This window comes from Lycium ferocissimum, chromosome 10 (assembly GCF_029784015.1).
Source record: "Lycium ferocissimum isolate CSIRO_LF1 chromosome 10, AGI_CSIRO_Lferr_CH_V1, whole genome shotgun sequence".
Lineage (NCBI taxonomy): Eukaryota > Viridiplantae > Streptophyta > Magnoliopsida > Solanales > Solanaceae > Lycium > Lycium ferocissimum.
The window spans coordinates 44060903-44081081 of record NC_081351.1 but is presented as its reverse complement, the minus strand read 5'-3'; the positions used below and the strand labels follow the sequence as shown (position 1 = coordinate 44081081).

General features: G+C 34.6%; 2 protein-coding genes across 2 annotated transcripts in view; both read left to right on the top strand.

Annotated features, from left to right (window-relative positions):
• LOC132035493 (probable serine/threonine-protein kinase PBL18) overlaps positions 1-8224 on the top strand; it is a 15243-nt gene extending 7019 nt beyond the window's left edge. Inside the window, exons 4-10 of the mRNA XM_059425774.1 lie at positions 4423-4754; positions 5728-6177; positions 6257-6417; positions 6597-6670; positions 6776-6923; positions 7074-7223; positions 7995-8224. Of these exons, the coding sequence (XP_059281757.1) occupies positions 4423-4754; positions 5728-6177; positions 6257-6417; positions 6597-6670; positions 6776-6923; positions 7074-7223; positions 7995-8084 (1405 nt within the window). The 3' untranslated portion in view covers positions 8085-8224. The remainder of the gene's footprint in view (positions 1-4422; positions 4755-5727; positions 6178-6256; positions 6418-6596; positions 6671-6775; positions 6924-7073; positions 7224-7994) is intronic.
• Positions 8225-11439: 3215 nt separating this feature from the next.
• On the top strand, positions 11440-16105 carry LOC132034008 (GEM-like protein 1). The gene is made up of 4 exons (XM_059424213.1): positions 11440-11704; positions 12655-12756; positions 12889-13160; positions 15582-16105. The coding sequence occupies exons 1-4, from the start codon at positions 11470-11472 to the stop codon at positions 15759-15761; spliced, it is 789 nt and encodes a 262-aa protein (XP_059280196.1). The 5' UTR covers positions 11440-11469; the 3' UTR covers positions 15762-16105.
• Positions 16106-20179: the final 4074 nt, after the last annotated feature.

Below are 20179 nucleotides of genomic sequence, written 5' to 3'. Positions count from 1 at the left end.
AAATCACCCAAACCCCAAGTTACTTTCCAAGGTGAAGTCCTTATCCAAGAAGCAAATTAGCGGAAAAATCACAATTCCGTAGTTGCCATGTTTCTTGTTAAAGTTGATAGATTTGCTCTTGGTTTGGATTGAGATTGATGGAGGATTAATTGGAGAGGGTTTGAGAGTTTTCCAGGTCTTGAAGATGATAAAATGAAGGGAAAAGTCGTGAAAGGCCTTATATATATACAAGGCAAAAGTGCAGCCACCGACCTAGAGTACTGTTCCCGTGACAGTTTATGTCCCTGGACGGAAATGCGAATATCTCTCTACTCCGATGTCGTATTGACGAACGGTAAAATCCGCTGGAAATTAGACTCGTAGAACTTAGATTTGGTAGGTGGATTACCCTGTAATTCCAAGTAGATTGAGAGAAAAGCTTCGAGACATCTGACCCAAATTTCAATGAAATTTACAAACTAAACTTGCGACGCTCTTTGTTGACTTTCGTATTACAACTCGTTTGACTTCCAAACTTAACAAGAAACCATTATACAATTCAAATACTTCATATCATTACTTTCTTAGCATGTGGAGCACTCCTAATCTCACCCAAAAGTACAAGTTACCGTATTCCCAACTTGCCGACTTTTGGCGAAACTCATGCTTCTTTGATTCATTCACCCTCCAAATCTTCCGCCACTTACTAATATTATTTATAGACTCTTGTAACCATTTATATTAATAAAATCAATCCCTCTTATCCTCAACATAATTTCTTTTGAACTTGCGTCGACTGACTCATGATGCGACTTTAACGTGGCAAAAAAAAAATCTGAGGTGTAACATTTTGTACTTGCCCATGCTAAAGTTGACCCGTTTATGCTTTCCAAGGACACAATGCTCACAAAAATCAAGTGTACTAATCTTCTCACCTTTCAAAAGATTTCGGTTGTTCAAAATTGCCAACCCCCTCTCGCTCATATGACCTAATCTCATATGCCATATCTTAGCCTTGTTATCATCTGATAACTATGAGGTTGCGCTATTCGCAGTACCTAGAATGGTGTTGCCCATAAGTACATAAAGTCCACCCTCCAGTTTGGCCTTTAACATGACCAGAGAACCCTTAGTCACCTTGCAGATTCCACCTTCACCCGCTTGCTTATATTCGAGCTTATCAAGAGTACCAAGAGAGATCAGATTCTTTTTCATATCAGGAACATGTCAAACATTACACAATGTTCTTATGATGCCATCGTGACACCGTATACGGGCTGAACCAATGCCTTCCGTTATTTTCGCATACCGCATCGTTACCCATAAGTACAGCCCTAATGCTCGTAGCTAGTAAACTAATCTTTTCCGAAGCACATCCGACAGTACAAAGCCGAATCTATAATCCACTTGTGTGTCGAATGTCATCACCGTCACAGCTTAGCACATAATCTTCTGGATGTTTCGAGCTACTCCGAACCGTAGATGCACTGACTGTTGTTTTATCAATCTTCTTATTCGGGCAATCCCTCTCAAAGTGATCCTTTTGATGACAACCCCAACATTCAACATCTTTCTTGCTCACCTTTTTCCTAGACTTTGACCTAGCTACTGATTTGCCTCTCCCCCTTTGGCTCGAGCGACCTCTAACCATCAAACCCTCACCATGGTCCTTTTTCTCATAATTGTTGATATAGTTTCTTAATTCATCTGAATTCAATGCATGTCTTACCATCTGTAACGTGACCACCTCCTTACTGTACATCATTGAATTAACTACGTCCTTATACGCCGGTGATAATGAAAACAGTAGAGTGCACGCTAGTTTTTCATCTCCCACTTTAATATCAGCATGAATAAGATCCATAGCCAATTTATTAAAAACATCAAGATGATACTGTAAAGTTGTACCTGTCTTCATCTTGAACCTGTGTAAACGTTGCCTTAACAACATTCTAGTCGTTACTGATTTCTTCTAGTAGAGATCTTCAAGTTTCTTCCACAAATTCGCAGCTGCTTTCTCGGTATTGACTTCACATAACATGCTATTTGATAAGGATAATTGAATTGTGCTAAATGCATCCATCTCAATCTTCTGCTTCTCGACCTCTTTCGTATTTTCGGAATACGAGTCATCCAAAGCATAGACTGATCCTTCTCTCCATAAGAACGCCATGATCTTGATCTTCCAGATGTTGAAGTTATTACTTCGCCCGTCAACATTTGCTACCTCAAACTTCATAGATGCCATAATCTCCTCGTCTTCTAGATCTCACGATCTGTAGGATCTGATACCAATTGTTAGTGCGGAAACGATAAAAACACAGTAATTAACGTGGTTCGGATCGATGTGATCCTAGTCTAGGGAGAACGGTCGGAACTTTTATTAATATCAAGGAGAAAGTAAGTTACAAAATTGAATACTCTTAGGTTCAACGTTTTATCCTACTTAATAAATCCTAGCTAGCATGTATTTATACTACTAGGTCTAATACTTTTCTAGAAAGGATCTAAATCCCAATAACACTCGAAAACCAACAAAGAAAAAAGTTTCCTTTTATTTCTTTCCGCTTTTGAGTCGGAATTAGCTTGAATATCTTCTCAACTTCACATGTTCTTTATAACAATATTTCGCTATAGCAGTCAAAAGATATCTGAACAAACGACGTCGTTATAGAGAGTTTTTACCGTATTATACAAACAAAGCATTTTTGCTCAGATTAGGTTCTTAACTCTTACTTTAAGCACTGATATTTTCATATAAGCAACCATTTCAACTGAATTTGTTCTATTGTTTGTTGAATAGCTTTGATTTTGTTCCATCAGTAGTTACGGAATACAAATGGATCTTCAGGGAATTTGCATGGACCCTTGTTCAGAGTTCTTTATTCTTCTGTATTGCTTTCGTCACAAGATGCTCTGGCTTTGTTTACCCTGTCTGTCTACTTTTTTCTCACTAAAAATGCATGGATAAGTCGCTACCTGTTAGTCATAAGTCTGATTCGTAAAACAAAAAACATTCATCATGCATTTTGAATGTCGTAACTATTTCAGTATATGTTGAATTGGGATTTTACTCTGTATAGACTATTATGTTTAATGTTTGCGCATAAATGATTAATATTGTGTGATTGCAATATATTTTGTTGCCTATTTTGGTTGGAAAATCAGGCTTCTATTGGTAGTTATTTTGCTTCTTAGTTGGAAGAAGAGAAAAGGGAAGCTATTAATTTAAACAATTTCTTAAAGCTTGGTTTATCGAAAGGAAAGGAACATGAGAGACTTTCTCAACTTGAAAAGGATATGTACTTTTTAATGTTGGAAATAACAATCCAGAATCATAAGTAAATCATAAGATAGTGATGTGAATTCTTAGAAGAATCGTAAGGGCACTTACCTTGATCCATTGTAAGAATCGACAAAATGAAGTCATGATCTTCTAAGTCTTGTTACGTTATTTATGATACTTCTCTTAATGGGATAGAGATGAAAAGAAAATCAGTAATAAACTTACAGACCATAACCAATATACAATAGTGAGACACCTCTTCAGAAGAGACATAACTCTTCAAATGTAACTTTCAGAAGAGGTGTCACTCTTCAATTATGAACCCATCAATTATATCTGAAGAGTGAGCTAGGTTTCTATGCATATAAAATGCATACCTTATAACATAAGATTTATATATAGCCCATAAAAATAACACTTTATTAGATTAGAAAAATTGAGCGTCTTTAATTAATAGCAATCTATGTACAATTATATTAAATATGTGAGTCTGCTAAATGGAGAATTTGTAACATTTAAGTCCATGAAACTAGCCCTCAACTCACTGATGGGATCATAAACATTTTGCTTTCATGAAGATAACAGCAAAATTAAGCTATTGTACTTAGAAAAACTACATCAAATCCATGATATGCATGAATGTACAATTAAGTAGAGCTGAGTCAACACATTTTTCCTCAGCACAAATGGTCTTTGTTTGTTCCATATCTGGTGTTTATGCTGTCAATTTGTGGGCTTCTTAACTGTCTGATACAAACAGAAACACATAAATCTAAAGCTCTATAGTTTTATCAAAGGTGGAATAGTTGTCTTGCAAGACTTCTCTTATTTTACTCAAGAAAAAACATGTCTTTTGTACTTGTTAGAAGAAAGTTTTTACTTATCCTTTATAATTGAGCCTCTCGGATAAATTCATTATCTTCTTCCGACTTAAATCCATGAAAAACCATGTCTGCATTTTGTAGTTGTAACATGGAATCCACTTTATCTTTCAGAATTAAACCTCTCGGATTAATTTTCTATCATCTGCTTCCCACTTTCGTTTTACAGATTTTATGTTTATTTGGCTCTATATTGCTGATAGAATCTCATCTCTATTCGACTCTATGACTTTTTTTTTTTAATTCTCTAATATTGACAAGACTAAACCCTTACAGGCACCTCAGGCGGGATTTGACCTACTACCTTAAACACATACCTTGCAAAGTTGCATTAATTGGTGATAACTTATTCGTGAAGGTTGTGAGACCTTATTCCATAGTTGATGCTGACAACATAGAGCATAAGTTATACTTTGCTATGTCCAAACAAGTACCCTTGGCACCTCCTCCAAATGCAGAGAACACAGAGCAGTCTATTGTTTCAATAAACTATTCAGGTTATGTGGAAAGCTCCGAAATACCAGAGAATGAAGCGGTCATGTATAATCAACCGGAGAATAGCACTTCACATGGAGATTTTAGTGCCAATTCTCTGCCAGAAAGATCAGGTGAGCTAGCATGATGATAATCTAAAAAAAAATGCAGTCATTTGGGTACTGTTAACCATGTCTTTACATACCATTGGCTGTATATCGTTACCCCTGTTTAGTCATTTGGGTACTGTTTTTTTTCTTCTTTTTTTTTTTTTTTTTTTAGTTTCTCAGATATCCTTGTAGAGACAAGTAAAAAAGCTCCTTCATTCTAATGTCAACAAGTAGGCATATACACCGTACACCTAAATGAAACAAAGCAGATGCATGAATTATTTCGTTAATTCCAGCATAAAATTCTGCTGCTGTTACAAAACTCCCTTTTAACATTTATGTAATAGAAATCACTAATGAATAAGTATGATACTCATGTTTACTTTAAGCAAATATTACTGTAGTCAAGTAATATTGTGTTCATGGATAGCAATTTTTGTTGTAAAATAAGTTGGTTATTCATTTTCTGGGAAAATGGATTATTGTTCTGGCATATGAACTCCTCATTAAGAATTTGGTAAATCATCATTTTTTGATAAAGTTTTCTGTGGCGATACTTTTAAGTGGTGGAAGTGCATTGTCATCCAACTTTGAGGGTTCGTACCCGCTTTATGGTTTGAATCCTACTCTACATAGTAGGGAGAGGTCAGAAAAGGAATTCTTGACGATATCTTCCCTTTCAGTTTGCATGATTTTAAGAAACATCTTCTGTTTTTCTGAATGTTTGTAGTCCTTTTGTAGTTCGGATTCTTGTTCAACATAGGTAAGAAGAGGACTCCTTAGAAATACCTTTCCTTATAGTTTTCATGATTCTAAAACAGGCTGTCTGTTTTCATTGTATTTTAAACTAGTTGAATTGTATAGATCTGTTACAGTATTGGCCTCTATGATTTTGGTGAAAGATGTCACAGTCTCTAGTATAAAACTGTATGATTTGATACAAAGTAGGGAATTGTTTCCTGTCCTTCCTGCTTTAATTGTTTGACAATTTTAACAGGTAGGTCTGCCAGAGGAGATATAAAGCATTCAATCCCTCCTGTTTTCCAGAAAGAACGAAGACCACTGACATCATGGAGATCCTCTAATACACCATATCTTTGTATTGCTTGTGGAGCAAAGACAGAACTATATATCAAGGATTCAATGAGATTCAGTTTCTCAGAAATACAGCTGGCAACGGATGATTTTTCAAAGGATAAGTTGCTTGGAGAAGGTGGATATGGTCATGTATACAAAGGTCAGTTAAAAGATGGGCAGGTCATTGCTGCAAAGGTGCGGAAGGAAGCAAGCACACAAGGGTTTTCCGAGTTTCATTCTGAAGTTTATGTTTTGAGCTTTGCACGTCACAAAAACATTGTGATGCTTTTGGGTTATTGCTGCAAGGAAAATGTTAACATCTTGGTCTATGAATTCATCTGCAATAATTCTCTTGAGTGGCACTTATTCGGTATGTATAATTTGATAATCACACACTACTCCAGCAACATAAAGCTCATAAATATTTATTTTGGGTTATATCTTGACAGAGAATGCAGAAAATGTTCTTGAGTGGCACCGTAGATATGCTATTGCCATTGGCACTGCAAAGGGATTGCGTTTTCTGCATGAAGAATGTCGTGGAGGTCCAATTATTCATCGTGACCTGAGGCCGAGCAATATACTGCTCACTCATGACTATGTTCCCATGGTAAATTTACACATTTTGATTCAAACGCATAGAATTTTTTTAGATTGTTAATATTGTTGGACTAAATAGAACGAACAGAAACTTTTTAGTTACCCAGTGACCTGAATAAAATCAACTGGGAAGCTAATATTAATTCCGTTTTTTCTATGGATGATTCTGTTTGTTTTCATTTTTCATAGCTAGGTGACTTTGGCCTGGCTAAGTGGAAGACAAATGAGGATAAGATATACACAAGGATACTTGGCACATTGGGGTGTGAACAAGTCCTTTAACTCATTGGATTCATATTATCTTATATTGTCTATAGATGACAACTTTGTGACACATATTCACCAAAAGCTTCTCTTGCTTCATGCAGATATCTTGCTCCTGAATATGCAGAGAATGGCATCGTGTCTGTTAGAACAGATGTCTACGCATTTGGCATTGTTCTTATACAACTACTTTCAGGACGCAAAGCCATAGATTCAATGAGAGAGGACAGTCATCATTCCCTTAGACAATGGGTGTGTTCTTTGGGTTTTTTTTACTTGGCATGGCAGTCAAATGTGATTCCCTTAAAAAATGTAGCTAGTTTAGGGATTTTTCATTTTCAAAAAAAAAAAAAAAAAAGGTACAGTGCATTTTTAGCGGAAGTTTCTCTTTTGCATTTTCAGGCAATTGCACTCATTGAAAGGCTTGCATTGCATGAGCTCATTGATCCTCGCATAGGCGACTCTTATGACACATTTGAAGTGTACCACATGGCTAGAACAGCATTCTTGTGTGTGCAGAATGACCCCGAGCTGCGGCCATCAATGGGAGAGGTAAATTTTGTCGATTTACGGAGTTAATTTGTTGATTAACTGCTAAATAATAGAAGAACACTGAACATATAATCAGCCTACTAATCCATGTCAAAGATATTATTCTTTTTGTCTTGAAGTTTCATGTACGTACCAGTCCATCTTTATTCTCTTCATAATTTTCTCCAATGTAACATTAAAGAAGCATAAAAAATAAAAAAAAAATAAAAAAAGTAGAGTTTTCAATTGAAATACAGCCAATGTTATGACTCTGAGCAGTAGTACATAATACAGAAGTGATATATTCGAACATTAGAAATCGGAAGTCAATCTATTCTGTCTTAATTTGGAGTTGAAAATCTACGTTCTCGCTTTGTAATTTGCTCTCTGCTACAAGGCTGTGTCTATTAAGTATCATCTTATTTCTCCAACCTCTAATTGATAGTCTTTTTGTCACACTTGAGTATTGGCTTCCGTCATTTGATGATGCAAAACTAGAGATAGATTGCTTACAAGAGACTATATTACCCCAGTTTCCTAAAAGAAGGGTGAATTGCCAACTCATTCTAGTTCCCATAAGGGAAAAACCTACAATCTGGTTGAAGCTACTTGGTAGAAGAGAAAGAATTTATTGACTATACTGAACTCTAATCTGTACCATAAAACAACTTAATTTTGGTAGCAAACTAACCTGATGTAACCAGACGAATCTTGCTTACTGAGTATGGATAGCATATCTTCTTTGTCATTTTACTCAAGTGATGAACTAGCCGGTTGCAAACATAAATGCAGGTCTTGCGTCTTCTTCAAGGGGAGTTAGACCATCTCCACCAGATCGCAGAGCAGTTTGTGCCTCAATTTGTTCCACATTTCAGTAAATAGAAACGTGATCAGCCATGTTATGTTTAATTTGTTGTTACAACTGTCGGATGTTTTACATTTCTGTGACTAGGGAAAGGAAAAAGAGCTGTGTAAGCTTTGTTTGGTGTGACAGTTAATAATACAAGTAATACTTTTAAACAGTTCAACTAGTATAAATTCCATTTATCTTTTTATACTCTCGTACATTGAAGATGTAAGCTTAGTTTTGTATGGCACTTTTTAATACAAGCCATATGTTGTGATCTTCTCACTGGTTAGTACAAATACCTCAATGACGAGCCATTTTGATCATTTTTCATTCCCATACACTTAAACTCAGCTAAAGCGGGATAATAATAGTTATGTACAACACTCCATCACTAAGGTAAGTTTATTGAAAGCTTAGTTATGTTATCCTCTCCATTTGTTACCTATTTTAACATCCAAACATGGATCTTGACTAGATTTTCCAATTTCCCCAAATCAAGAAACCAAAAACAATTACTCCACTTAATGGTTTTGGGATTTTGATCACTTGTAGTTAGGGTTGTTCACGATTTTGGTTAAAACCAAAACCAAACCGAATAAAAAAAATCGACATTTGGTTTGGTTTGGTTTAAATTTTAAAAACCGGTAATATTTGATTTGGTTATGGTTCTATTAAAAAATAACCGAATCAAACAGATAAATTATATACATAAATTTTATAATTATTTATATGTATAATATTAGTTTTTCATAAATAATTATAAATATTTTATACCGTTTAATCATTAATTTGATTTTTGATTTACTACTTATTTCACATGATTGTTTAAGGCCATGTTATTATTAAGAATATGTCCCATGTTTTTAAGAATATGTCCAGGCCCATTTTTTAAGTCTTTTAACTTTTTAAGTGTTAAGTGTAAACCTACTAACAAAAACTCACGTTAGAATTTAATGTCTTTAACTTAAATTTTTAGCCTTTCTTTGTCAGCCATTCGACTTTAGGTTGTTTCTTCTTTCTTTTTTTTTTTCTTTTCGAATTTATACCTTTCTTTTTTCTTGCCTGAATGGTCCTAAACTTCTAATATTTTTCATATGAAAAGGATAGAGGTTGTAGATTTGGAGGTTCCTATAGAATCTTGCGCAAACGCATTTGTTGCAATTCAAGCACATGGTAATGCCCTAATACTTCTTCCGTGGGTAATCCTCCTAAAAAGCAGAAAAGAACAACTCTTTGTATTCGAGACCCTAGCTTTGGGGATAATGATAAAAAAATATCTGATGTTTGGGATCATTACACAAATTGTTTTTAATAAAATGGGAGAATTGAGGGCAAAATGCAAGTACTGCCCCAAAGTTTGGGATCATTACATAATTTTTTTTTATTTCATATATTTTCATTTTAATTTTAAGTAGTCGTTATGTTTAATAAATATGTATGTTTGTAACAATAACTAAAAGCTCCTATCTTTGTACTTTATTTTAGTATGTGTATTAAGATGACAAAAATGGTGCGACCCTTTACTAAGTTAGTTTTTAGCTACATATATAATAGTTTAACAACTTCGGATAACTTGAGTACTACACTATCACAAATAGTGAAAATGTTTCTATGATGTATGTTCCACCTTAAACTATAAATAAAAGTTGTTGTTTGAACAAAAAAAAAGACATGTCTTTTTTAACTTTTTAATGTTTTACTGATAAGTCTCATGGCTGCAAGTCGTAAACCGAAAAATCAAACCAAACAGATAATAACCAAACTGGTGGTTATTATTTTACTTGGTTTGGTTATGATTTTAGACATTTAAAAACCGACTAAATTGGTTTGGTTATGGTTTTAATCAATAACCGACTCAAACCGAAGCATGAACACCCCTACTTGTAGTGGGGGGACTATCTGTATTGGGCTAAATTCGTACAACACAGCTGGACCTGTATCGTTAGGCCACGAGGCTTAAGGAATAAGTCAAATATGAGTCAGCATTGAGTGGCACCGGAGGAAATGCCATTGCACCGGAAGAACCATTTGGTCCGGTAGACTGTCGGAGTAGCTCCGGAAGAGAGCTCATCGGACTGCCGTTACGGATCAATTGAACGTTATATACTGATGTTATTAGGCTTAATTGTCCTCTTTATTGCTCCTCATTATTACTCAATTAATATTCATTATGAGCAGGGGCGTCATTATGTGCCCCTAGCTCCTAGAATAAATAAAAATTATAATTCCCATTGTAAGGACACGAAATTCAAGAGGAATACACTATACTTATACGCAATTGCTTCATTTCTTAAATTCTTTATCGTTTTTTTGAGTGTTTAATCACAAGCTTAGCCGAAGGAACTAGCACGGGGCTCGATTGAGGCTCAGGTTATTCTCCAATTTTTTGCTTTGTTTCGTTTACATTCGATTTACTTGCATATTATATTGATTTACGGGTCATTTTGATCCACGTGTCTTTGACCATGAACACAAATTCAACTAAACCGTTTTCCCGATAAACATAACTCAAAAAAAGATTTATACACGTCAATGAAAAAAGATTTGTGATTACCAAGAGTGGGTGATGGAAATACCCAAAAATTACACACTACACATATAAAGATAAATAACTCAAAATATCAAGAAAAAATTTACACTAACTTTATTTCTTAAAGTATAATATTCACTTAGGGTTTTTAAAAGTTAAACTTATACCAAAGTAATCTTTGTGTTAACTGTGTAATTGCATTTTAACGTGGAACGAATATATCGTTTAATGTGGAAAAAATTATGATATTTAAAAATATTTGAATAGAAAGATAAAACTACTTAAATTTTAATTCAAATGGAAAATAATATTTGAATTGAGATAAAAGAATTTTAGATTTGAAAAAGTGCCATAATAGAAAGTATGGTTTAATTTCTTAGTTTCTATTTAACGGGGTCATATTTGATTGGGTATAAAATATGAGTTTGGTTAAATGAGTTAAATAGGCATATTATTCAAAAAATTTAGCTTGAATGACATGACATGTCAACTAGGAGAGAATGTGACTTTTGAGATGTTTAGTATATTTTAAAGAAAATAGTGATAGTTAAGTGATTTTGAGCCTGTTTGATTTTAGTTGATTTTAAGCCAAAATAGCTTTTAATTAATTTTTGTAGTATTTGGGTATAATAAAAAGTGCTTTTAACCGCTTGTTTTTAAGTTAAAATGTAAAAAATAATCCAAAAGTTATAAGCCTATTCAAATAGGGTCAAATAGGGTGTTTGGTCATCAACGTACACGCCAATAGTCATGACGACTTTTCCTTTGTTAACTTGTTGGTAAATTTCTCAAAATTCAAAAGATTGTTCCCATTACTCAGTTTCAATCTTGTCACAACTTGGATCCAATAGAAGCTTGTGAATTCTCCTGCATTTGAAATTTCGACCATGAACCCCAACCCCAACCCTAACCCAAACCCTAAGCCTCCATCATCATCAGATGATTGTCGTTCTTCGGATTACGCACCATACCCAAAGCTTGATCCGGAGGACGTCGCTCCACCACCGGTATCTGAGAGCTGGACTTCGGGACCTGCGCCTATATCTGGCAGCGCTGCAACAACTATGCCTACTGACTCTAATCCCTATGTTACTCCCGACCCTGCTCAACCCCCTGCCAAGAGTAAGCCCCTTCTTTTTATTCATTCCTCTTACTCACTCATATGCTATTTTGATGGTTTTCTTGTCCCCCATTCAGACTCTTCTTTAATTGGGTCAAAAGCACACCTAAAATATCCCTTTTTTGCGAGTTCCTACCTAAACTATCAAAGTGTTTATGTTTTCTACCTGAACTATCACCAACTATTTATCAAAACACACATCAATGAGTATGTGATGTTGCATGGTTATTTTTTTTTTTTTGCTTAAAGATGGTGCCAAAGCCCAAAAGACACTCCATATGGATAATTAAGGAACTAATTGAAAAAAAAAATTAAGAGATGATGGTCAAAAACACACCTGAAGTGTCACTTTTCTGGGAGTTTCCAGCACCATCTAATACTAGTCGAGGTTGTTTTGATAAATAGTTGGTTATAGTTCAAGTAGGAAATGATAGTTCAGGTGTGTTTTAACAAATAGTTGGTGATAGTTCAAGTGGGAAACGCAAACACCTGATAGTTGGAAACTCGCAAAAAAGTGATACTTCAAGTGTGTCCATTATCTCTTTTTAATTAGAAATAGAGAATCCTTACCTTTTTAGTGGACAAATTCTTGAGGCCAAGGATCGTGCTACTGTCGTTAAATGAGAGTCAGGTTTTAATTGAAAAAAGCAGCCCACAGAAATTATAAGGAGTATCTAGTGCATTGACGGATTGAGGATTTCAAGTAAACAGACGTATTACTGCTTCCCTTTCTCTTTGTATCAAAAACTCAGTTTATATGTGTATACATTAAAGATAATATGTATGTGGTGTGTGTATATAATTTGAGCCAATGCAAAAAGTTTGTGTGTAATGTACATCTGCCACTAAACTAATGATATATTTAATAGCAAATGGCGCGTGTTTCGCAGGTGTACTTTGTCTGCTTATGGTATATGCTTGGAATATGAGCGTCTTAATTGTGATTTTGCAGATAAAATGGATTCAGTTAAGGATGTCCTTGGAAACTGGGGAAAGAAGGCTGCAGAGGCAACTAAGAAGGCTGAGGATCTTGCTGGGAATATGTGGCAGCACTGTATGTCTAATTGGCTTTTTCTTTATCTTTCTCTTGCTATTATTTTGAACTTAAATAACTGTGATTTTTTGCTCGTTTTATTTCTGTGTTTTTATACTAGTCTTAATTGTTCAATATTGTTATTGCTTCCAGTGAAAACAAGCCCCAGTTTGGCTGATGCCGCTATGGGAAGAATTGCGCAAGGCACAAAGGTCTTGGCAGAGGGTGGTTATGAGAAAGTCTTCGGTCAAACATTTGAGACTCTCCCTGAGGAAAAACTTTTGAAGTCATATGCATGCTACTTATCTACTTCTGCTGGTCCAGTCATGGGAGTTCTCTATTTATCCACTGCCAAACTAGCATTTTGTAGCGATAATCCCCTTTCATACAAAGTTGGTGATCAGACAGAATATAGCTACTACAAGGTGCGTTCCCCACCCCCACAAAAAAAAGAAAATTTAAAAAAAGGAGAAAGAAAAGTGCTACAGGGTATGCTAGCTGGTTTAAAGATTGCATTAGGAAAACAAATAAAATAGAGTGTAGTGATCTAGTCCCTAAAAATTTCCAGTTTTTTTTTTTTTTTTTTGAAAATAGATAATAATCTAGTTTCAGTGTAATCAGCCCATCTGCATATGAATTCAATATTCAATGTTGTTAGTTGTCTATATTCTCATCATCTCTTAGTTGATTAATGGTAGAAAGTAAAGAGTTGTTTTGATTTAACCATAGTAGGCCATAAATATAGAGTTTTTTATCCTTGCAATTTTTATTTGCTCGAATGTTGCCCTAGGTCTTTATTTTATTGTTTAATTTTGGTGTACCTTTGAGAAAGCCACACTTTTACCTGTAGCTATTGTGTAAGAAAATGCATTACATATTGTGTGCTTTCTATTAAAAGATCCATTAGACCAATAAAATAGATGTTATCAGCTATGAGCCTGTTGTTAGTTGTTTCCAATCCGTTGTTCATTATTAGGTTTTGAGTTTTAAGATAAATCTAAAACGATCTGCTATAGAAGAAAAACGGGAAAAGAGGAGGAAGGCCCTATGTGACATAAGAAATGCTCCAGGTGGGTATGATCAAAGACTGACTAGATGGATTTGGTGTAAATCATCAAGCTTTGGATGCAACACTGAGCTCATCATATTGATTTTTCTCTCAACTTGGTAGTTATAGACAAATTTTATGTGTAATAGGTAACATCAGGTCTAGTTTTAAAAATTCAAGGAAAGAAAACCGGTAAATATCGTTGCATGATAGAGCCTAATCAAGCACACCTGCGCAAGATGGCCCAAGTGCAATATCATCACCCAAACATTACAAAGAATCATTGAGGTAGACATGGTTGTGTTTCGCTATTCTCATGCATGGGTGGTAAAATGGTTATATGAAAGAATACTACATACCCCTGGGCTTTGGTCTAGGGGTAAAATCGCAACGCCTAATGGCTTTGGTCTAGTGGTAAAATCGCAAAGCCTAATGGCTTTGGTCTAGTGGTAGAAGCGCAACGCGTAATGTGTGGATTGACGCATATCACAAGTTTGAACCGTGGGGTTGACATATTAACCACCTAGTTTCAGGCTGTGCGTCATTGACCTTCTTGATTTCTCGATTTTCCCAGAAAGATGAAAAAAAAGACCACACATCACTTATAAACAACAACAGTGAGCAGATGATTGGGTACATCCCAGAGGAGTAGCCTCCGCTCCCTTATTTTCTTTTTGTGTAAACATAAAGTTCTTTGTTGTACAGTTTCAAAAAAAAAAAAAAAAGTTCTTTGTTGTATAGATGATTGGGCGGCGTTTGTAGAGAATCCTGTTCTGTAGATTCTTTATCGTTTGGTATACCCTATGTATACGGCCAGTTTGGCCATGTTTATGAATGAAATTACCTTTACTTGATTAAAAAAAAAAAAAAAAGTAACACCAGTCAAATCATGTAATGGTATATTGGTTTAACAACACATGGACTTCTTATGATCTACTTATTTGGGCAGAGTTTTCTGACAAATAGGCAAGATATATTCATATCTATGTGCGCAAAACCTTTGAAATTTTCTTAGTTGCATAGTTCCGATTCTCATAGCTTGTTTGCTTCAATCATTAAACAGACACCCTGGGTGTAATGGGCATGCACTGTGCACATTTATGATGTTAAGCCTCTAGGTGATGAATACATATGCGGCTCTTTAAACTGCCGAATTTTTTATACAAACACTAAACTAAAACCTATTGAACACTTGAACTTTGCTTAAACTGTGTCTACTAAGCACAAGTTGCTAAGTCTTTGGAAAAGTTTAAAGGTGTGTCATTTACCCTTGGCTTATGGGGAAATAAACAAGTATTACTATAACACGTGTCAACAAAAACTACTCCCTCATGCAGTCTTCCACACTTGGGATCTCCAAAATGGTGCCAAGGCATGCTCACTAATGCTCATCATGTATACTCCTTGTGATCTTTGGAACTCCTCGCCTTGATTCCACGTAGGTGAACTTGGGGCAACTAGGATTGCATCACATTAGGTGTTTAATAATAATAGTTACGACCCTTAGTTTTAGGTACTCAAATGAAAAATTGGGGCAAGTTTAAGGGGCCACATATGTATTCAACCGCTTCTGGGAGACCTTTTGTTAGCTTGCCTTAATATTAACTAATACCTATTAATTGCAGACCTGTTTAGGTTACTTCTTGTTTGCTGCTAAGCTTCTCAAGTACTTTTGTTTGCTTTCTAATCATCTTGTTCCCCATCTATCTCTTGTTGATTAGAGAGAGGGCTAGTGTTTTTCATTAACTGCTAGAAATTTCTAAGTCTGCAGATAACCGAAATCTTTTTTCTATTGCAGGTGGTTCTCCCAGTAGATCAACTTAAAGCTGTTAATCCATCAACTAGCAAGATCAATCCAGCTGAGAAGTACATCCAGATTATCTCAGTTGACAATCATGAGTTTTGGTTTATGGGTTTTGTTAACTACGATAGTGCTGTAAAAAATTTGCAAGGTGCTCTGCTGGGTCATCATTCATAGCTGGTGCGTCAATTTCTTGATCATTTCAGGTGAGGTCCGTGGCAGTGGTGCTTGCTGTTTATGTACATAAGTTTCTGTGTAATATGGCAAATCGGGTTGGGTGATTGTTGCTACATGCTTTAGTTTGTCTATCAGTTTGGTATCTTGTGTATTACTCCCTCTATTTCGTCGATCGTTTTAGCATCTTTTCGTATTTCTATGGTGGATTCAGTTGCTATTTATACCATATGTTCTTTATCATTCAGACAAGACACTAGTGGATTTGGTAATTCATATAATACATAATGTGTTATATATCATGGTCTCCACACGAGATCGAATGAAAGTTATTCTTTGACTTTGTATGTACTTGATTGTTTATTATGTCTTCTTATTTGTTGGAAATGCAACGTATTACCCAATTGTATGAATTAGCTGTTTATATGTTTAACCTCAATTTAGTAGTTTTAAGGCACTGTTCAGCCTTCAATTCTCAGAATTTATATTAACCTTAAGGGTGAATATCATAAATTTGCAAATCCTGTAGTCTGAATCAAGATTCTGCATGTAAAATGTTCTTTCTTTTGTCCTTTAGCAGGGATTAAAAACAATTGGTTTCAAATCTATTTGAAACATCAAAGAACCCAATCAAACATTCAAAGCAAATCCGAGCAATCTTGACAGCATGTTCATAGGAGCTACTCTTAATTCACTATTAGAAGAAATGAAACCCTTTTTTAAATCATGTTCCTTTGAGTGTTTTTGTTACTCTCAAATAATAGAAGACATGACTTCTAAATTTCCTTAACTAGACAGAGTTGGTTGGGGGTGTTTGCAGATTCAGTTGATGTATTTGTAATGCATTAGGTAACATTGCTATTTATTCATTATTTATGATACTATGAAAGAATCTCTAAAATGTTAGTGATAAATGCATACTATGCTAGTGAAGTCATAAGATAGCATTTTTAAGATGAAGTATCCATTTAAGGATATTATGGTTGGCAAGTGTTACATTGTTTACATCCGTGGCTGCATTATTTACATGGGAAACTATTTATGTGCTATACTATTTATATCATGCAGATCATGATGTGTTTTGTGTCCAGTATTTTGCTTTCTTTGTATGCTGCTTCTTAGTAATTTTTGGTAAAAAGTACTGTCAGAATTGTTAATGAACAAGTGGTAAGTGATTATGTCTCAAAGAAAAGAGAGATGAACGACGATTTAGTTATTGGTAGATAATTTTATAGAAGCTACAAAAATGACAGGTTAACAGATGAGCTAACCTGGTATCACACCGAAAGTATTTTTAACCATTTCAAAAGGCATGCAGCAAAAGTGGATGCGGGCAGCAACGAAGGTGTATGTTGTGATATCCACCAAGTAGCGGATCTTTTTCTGGCAACAAAATCGGGAAATAATAGTCGGTTAGATACTGCGTAGTGTATTGAGTGTGACAACAGAACATGTTTATAGATAGAAAACACACTTCAGTTGTACCAACAATATGATATGGAGTACTAAATAAATAAAGATAATAGAGGAGCATTTCAGTGGTAGCGGGTGAACGCTTTTATTTTGAATATCAGCTTCCTTTGCATTTTGCTGGTTGTTTAGTTCTGAATGGAGAAAGTTTGTCAGAAATAGAAGGAATTCAAATACCTTTCAGTCTTTTTTCAGGGACGGAATTTTAGTTCCGTGTTGTGGTTCTGATAGGAAGTGTTGCCTCTGCCGGGCGTGGCTTGGTGTTTTCCTTACTTCATGGCAATTTGTTGAAGCTTGCGTTTGCTGTTTTCTGCGGAGTCCATGACAGTAGTTGGCAACGGTAGGTTGTTTACTCTCTCTGTCTCGGAATGACAAAATAAACATCCCTAGAAGCGTGTCTTGATTTTTCGCGAACGGCCTCTTCATTTGGGTATTGAATTTCATGCCCATCAGTTTGTTGTTCACATTTGCGAGGGGCGACAATTGTCTCTGGAAAATTAAAATTGTTAGTTATGCATCAAAAATTGAAGTAAATGATTAAGTCTTTATATTTTCTTTGAAGAAAGGCTTCTTTAGGAGTGGAAAATGTAGAAATCTGAAGCTTTGAGAAGTGCAACAATTCAAACAGCACAATAAGCATTGAAAGCTCCACCAGAGTTAACAAAGTGTATTGTTGAAGTTCAGTGTGTATTTAAAGTATGTTCTGAAAAAGAAATAGTGTACTTACTTATTTGGTAAAATTTCTCAAATGACTACCTTATTGTAGCTTCCTACCATTTGTAGCTACCCTTTTTAATATTACTATTCGTAGCTAAAAATCGAAACCTGATTTGTGTATGTTTTCGCATGTATTTGTTTCAGCAAATACATGAGCATGCGGTAAAAAAGAACAGTTCCTTTAATTTAGTTTAATGGTGGTGGTATTAAATGAGAAATTAAGATATTTTTTACCTTCTTTTTCGCAAAATCTGCTCTAATATTCCCTTTCCTTACATGTTTCTCTTCTTCCATGCATTCTTTCCACATTCAAACGTAAAAATTCAAATTTCAAATTAAATCTTCAACACCTCTGAAAATACATTGACAAAACACACGATCAATCATCAGGTATTTCGTGCAAAAATACCGTTTTGATTTCACAAATTTCGTCTATTCAAGTTGTATTTATGTGATTTCAAAACAACACGATCAATCAACAACCAATGTATTTGAAGTTTTCAATATTGATTTCGTTTTTTTATTTATCACGTATTTGATAAGATAACTAATGTATTTGACGTTTCCAATCAAATTTCATGTATTTTATATTAAATATCATGTATTTGTGTGAGTAACAATTTGCATCACCCATGTATTTAATGGTAATGTATTTGAAGTTTTCAATATTGATTTCGTTTTTTATTTACCTATGTATTTGATAAAGATAACTAATGTATTTCAAGCTTTCCAATCAAAGTATGTATTTTATATTAAATCTCATGTATTTGTGTGAGTAACAATTGCATCACCCATGTATTTAATGGGATTAATTTGAACAAAATACATAAATATATAGAAAAATTACCATGTATTTGCGTCACCGTGTATTTGAAACTAGATGAACCGATGGAATTAATTTGAACAAAATACACAAATATATAGAAAAACTTACAAAAATACACCACCAACCACAACAATTGGTAGTTATATCATAGAACATACACAAATATATATATTTTCGTCTTTCAAACCCTAAAAACTTCTCTCTCTTCCCTTCTCTCGTGTGCGCGCCATAACCATCACCATACCGAAGCAAAAACAATCACTTCCACCAAGTTGATTTTGTGGAAGAATAATAACACAAATAGCGAAAATTTCACGAAACAAAAGAGATGGATAACGTGAAGATTTAAGAACGCTTCTTTTTCCTTTTTTTGAAAAAAAAGAAGAAGAAAGAATATGACGAATTTCTTGATTGGTGAGAATGGAAGTGAAATTTTTGCGAAAAGGGTGAAGAGAGGAAGAAGACGATCATAAAAGGTAAGAAGTTATGAAAAAGGAGAGAGAATGGTAATGTATATTAAGTGATTAATATTGTTACCATTAAAAGGGGATATGGGATTGGAGGTGCTAATTTTTAGGTGTATTTGTGAAATGGTAATTCAAAAATTACTGTGTAGCTATAATAGTTAAATTAGAAAAGTATTTAGTTATTATTAGTAATTAAAATAAAAAGTAGTTATTACCATTAATTATGTATTAGAAGTAGCTATAGCGCGTAAAAATTCCTACTTATTTTAAGTATTATTATGATTGGTAGGAAAATTTCAAGCACCAGCAAAACACAAATTTTGGGCCCTTCTATCGAACTTTTTAGGATTCCAGTAGCATCCAAAGATGTATGTCTAGAATCTAAAAGTTTCATAGTCATATTTCTATTTCCATTTACATCATTTTTGACATTTTATTCTTCTCAGGCCAGGCTTTTGCGTACCTCCTCCCCAGCCTTCTATTCACGACTAACCAAAGCATTTCAATTTTTGAAATTGTTACCAGTTATATTTCATTTTCATTATGCTCATAATTAGTTATATTAAGTTGTTATCTCTTATTATTTGATCCTAATCAGTGGCGGAGCCAGGATCCATACTAAGGGGGTCAAAAATATAAATTAGTAAACAAACGAAGAAATCAAGGGGTTCAACATGTACTATATATACATAAAAATAATTTTAACCTTGTATATACAAAGTAATATTTTGCCGAAGGGGGTTCGGCTACCCCCTAGCCACTACCTGCATCCGCTCCTGATCCTAATAACTACTTCTCTGCAAGTAATAATCCATAAATTGCTGCATCGATGGTCCAGTTAGAAATTATTTTGTTGAAAAAGAAAAAATCGCTACATGTAAAACTGATGTATATGCAAGATAGAATATGAACAAGTTTCTATAGTTTCCAGTGGAAAACAA

What these genes read in the sequence shown, in the direction of transcription:
- LOC132034008 (XM_059424213.1), top strand. Translation starts at nt 11,470, where the DNA reads ATGAACCCCAACCCCAACCCTAACCCAAACCCTAAGCCTCCATCATCA. An exon ending in TGGGAATATGTGGCAGCACT is followed by an intron (nt 12,757 to 12,888) that starts GTATGTCTAATT and finishes TATTGCTTCCAG; the next exon opens with TGAAAACAAGCCCCAGTTTG. An exon ending in CAGAATATAGCTACTACAAG is followed by an intron (nt 13,161 to 15,581) that starts GTGCGTTCCCCA and finishes TTTCTATTGCAG; the next exon opens with GTGGTTCTCCCAGTAGATCA.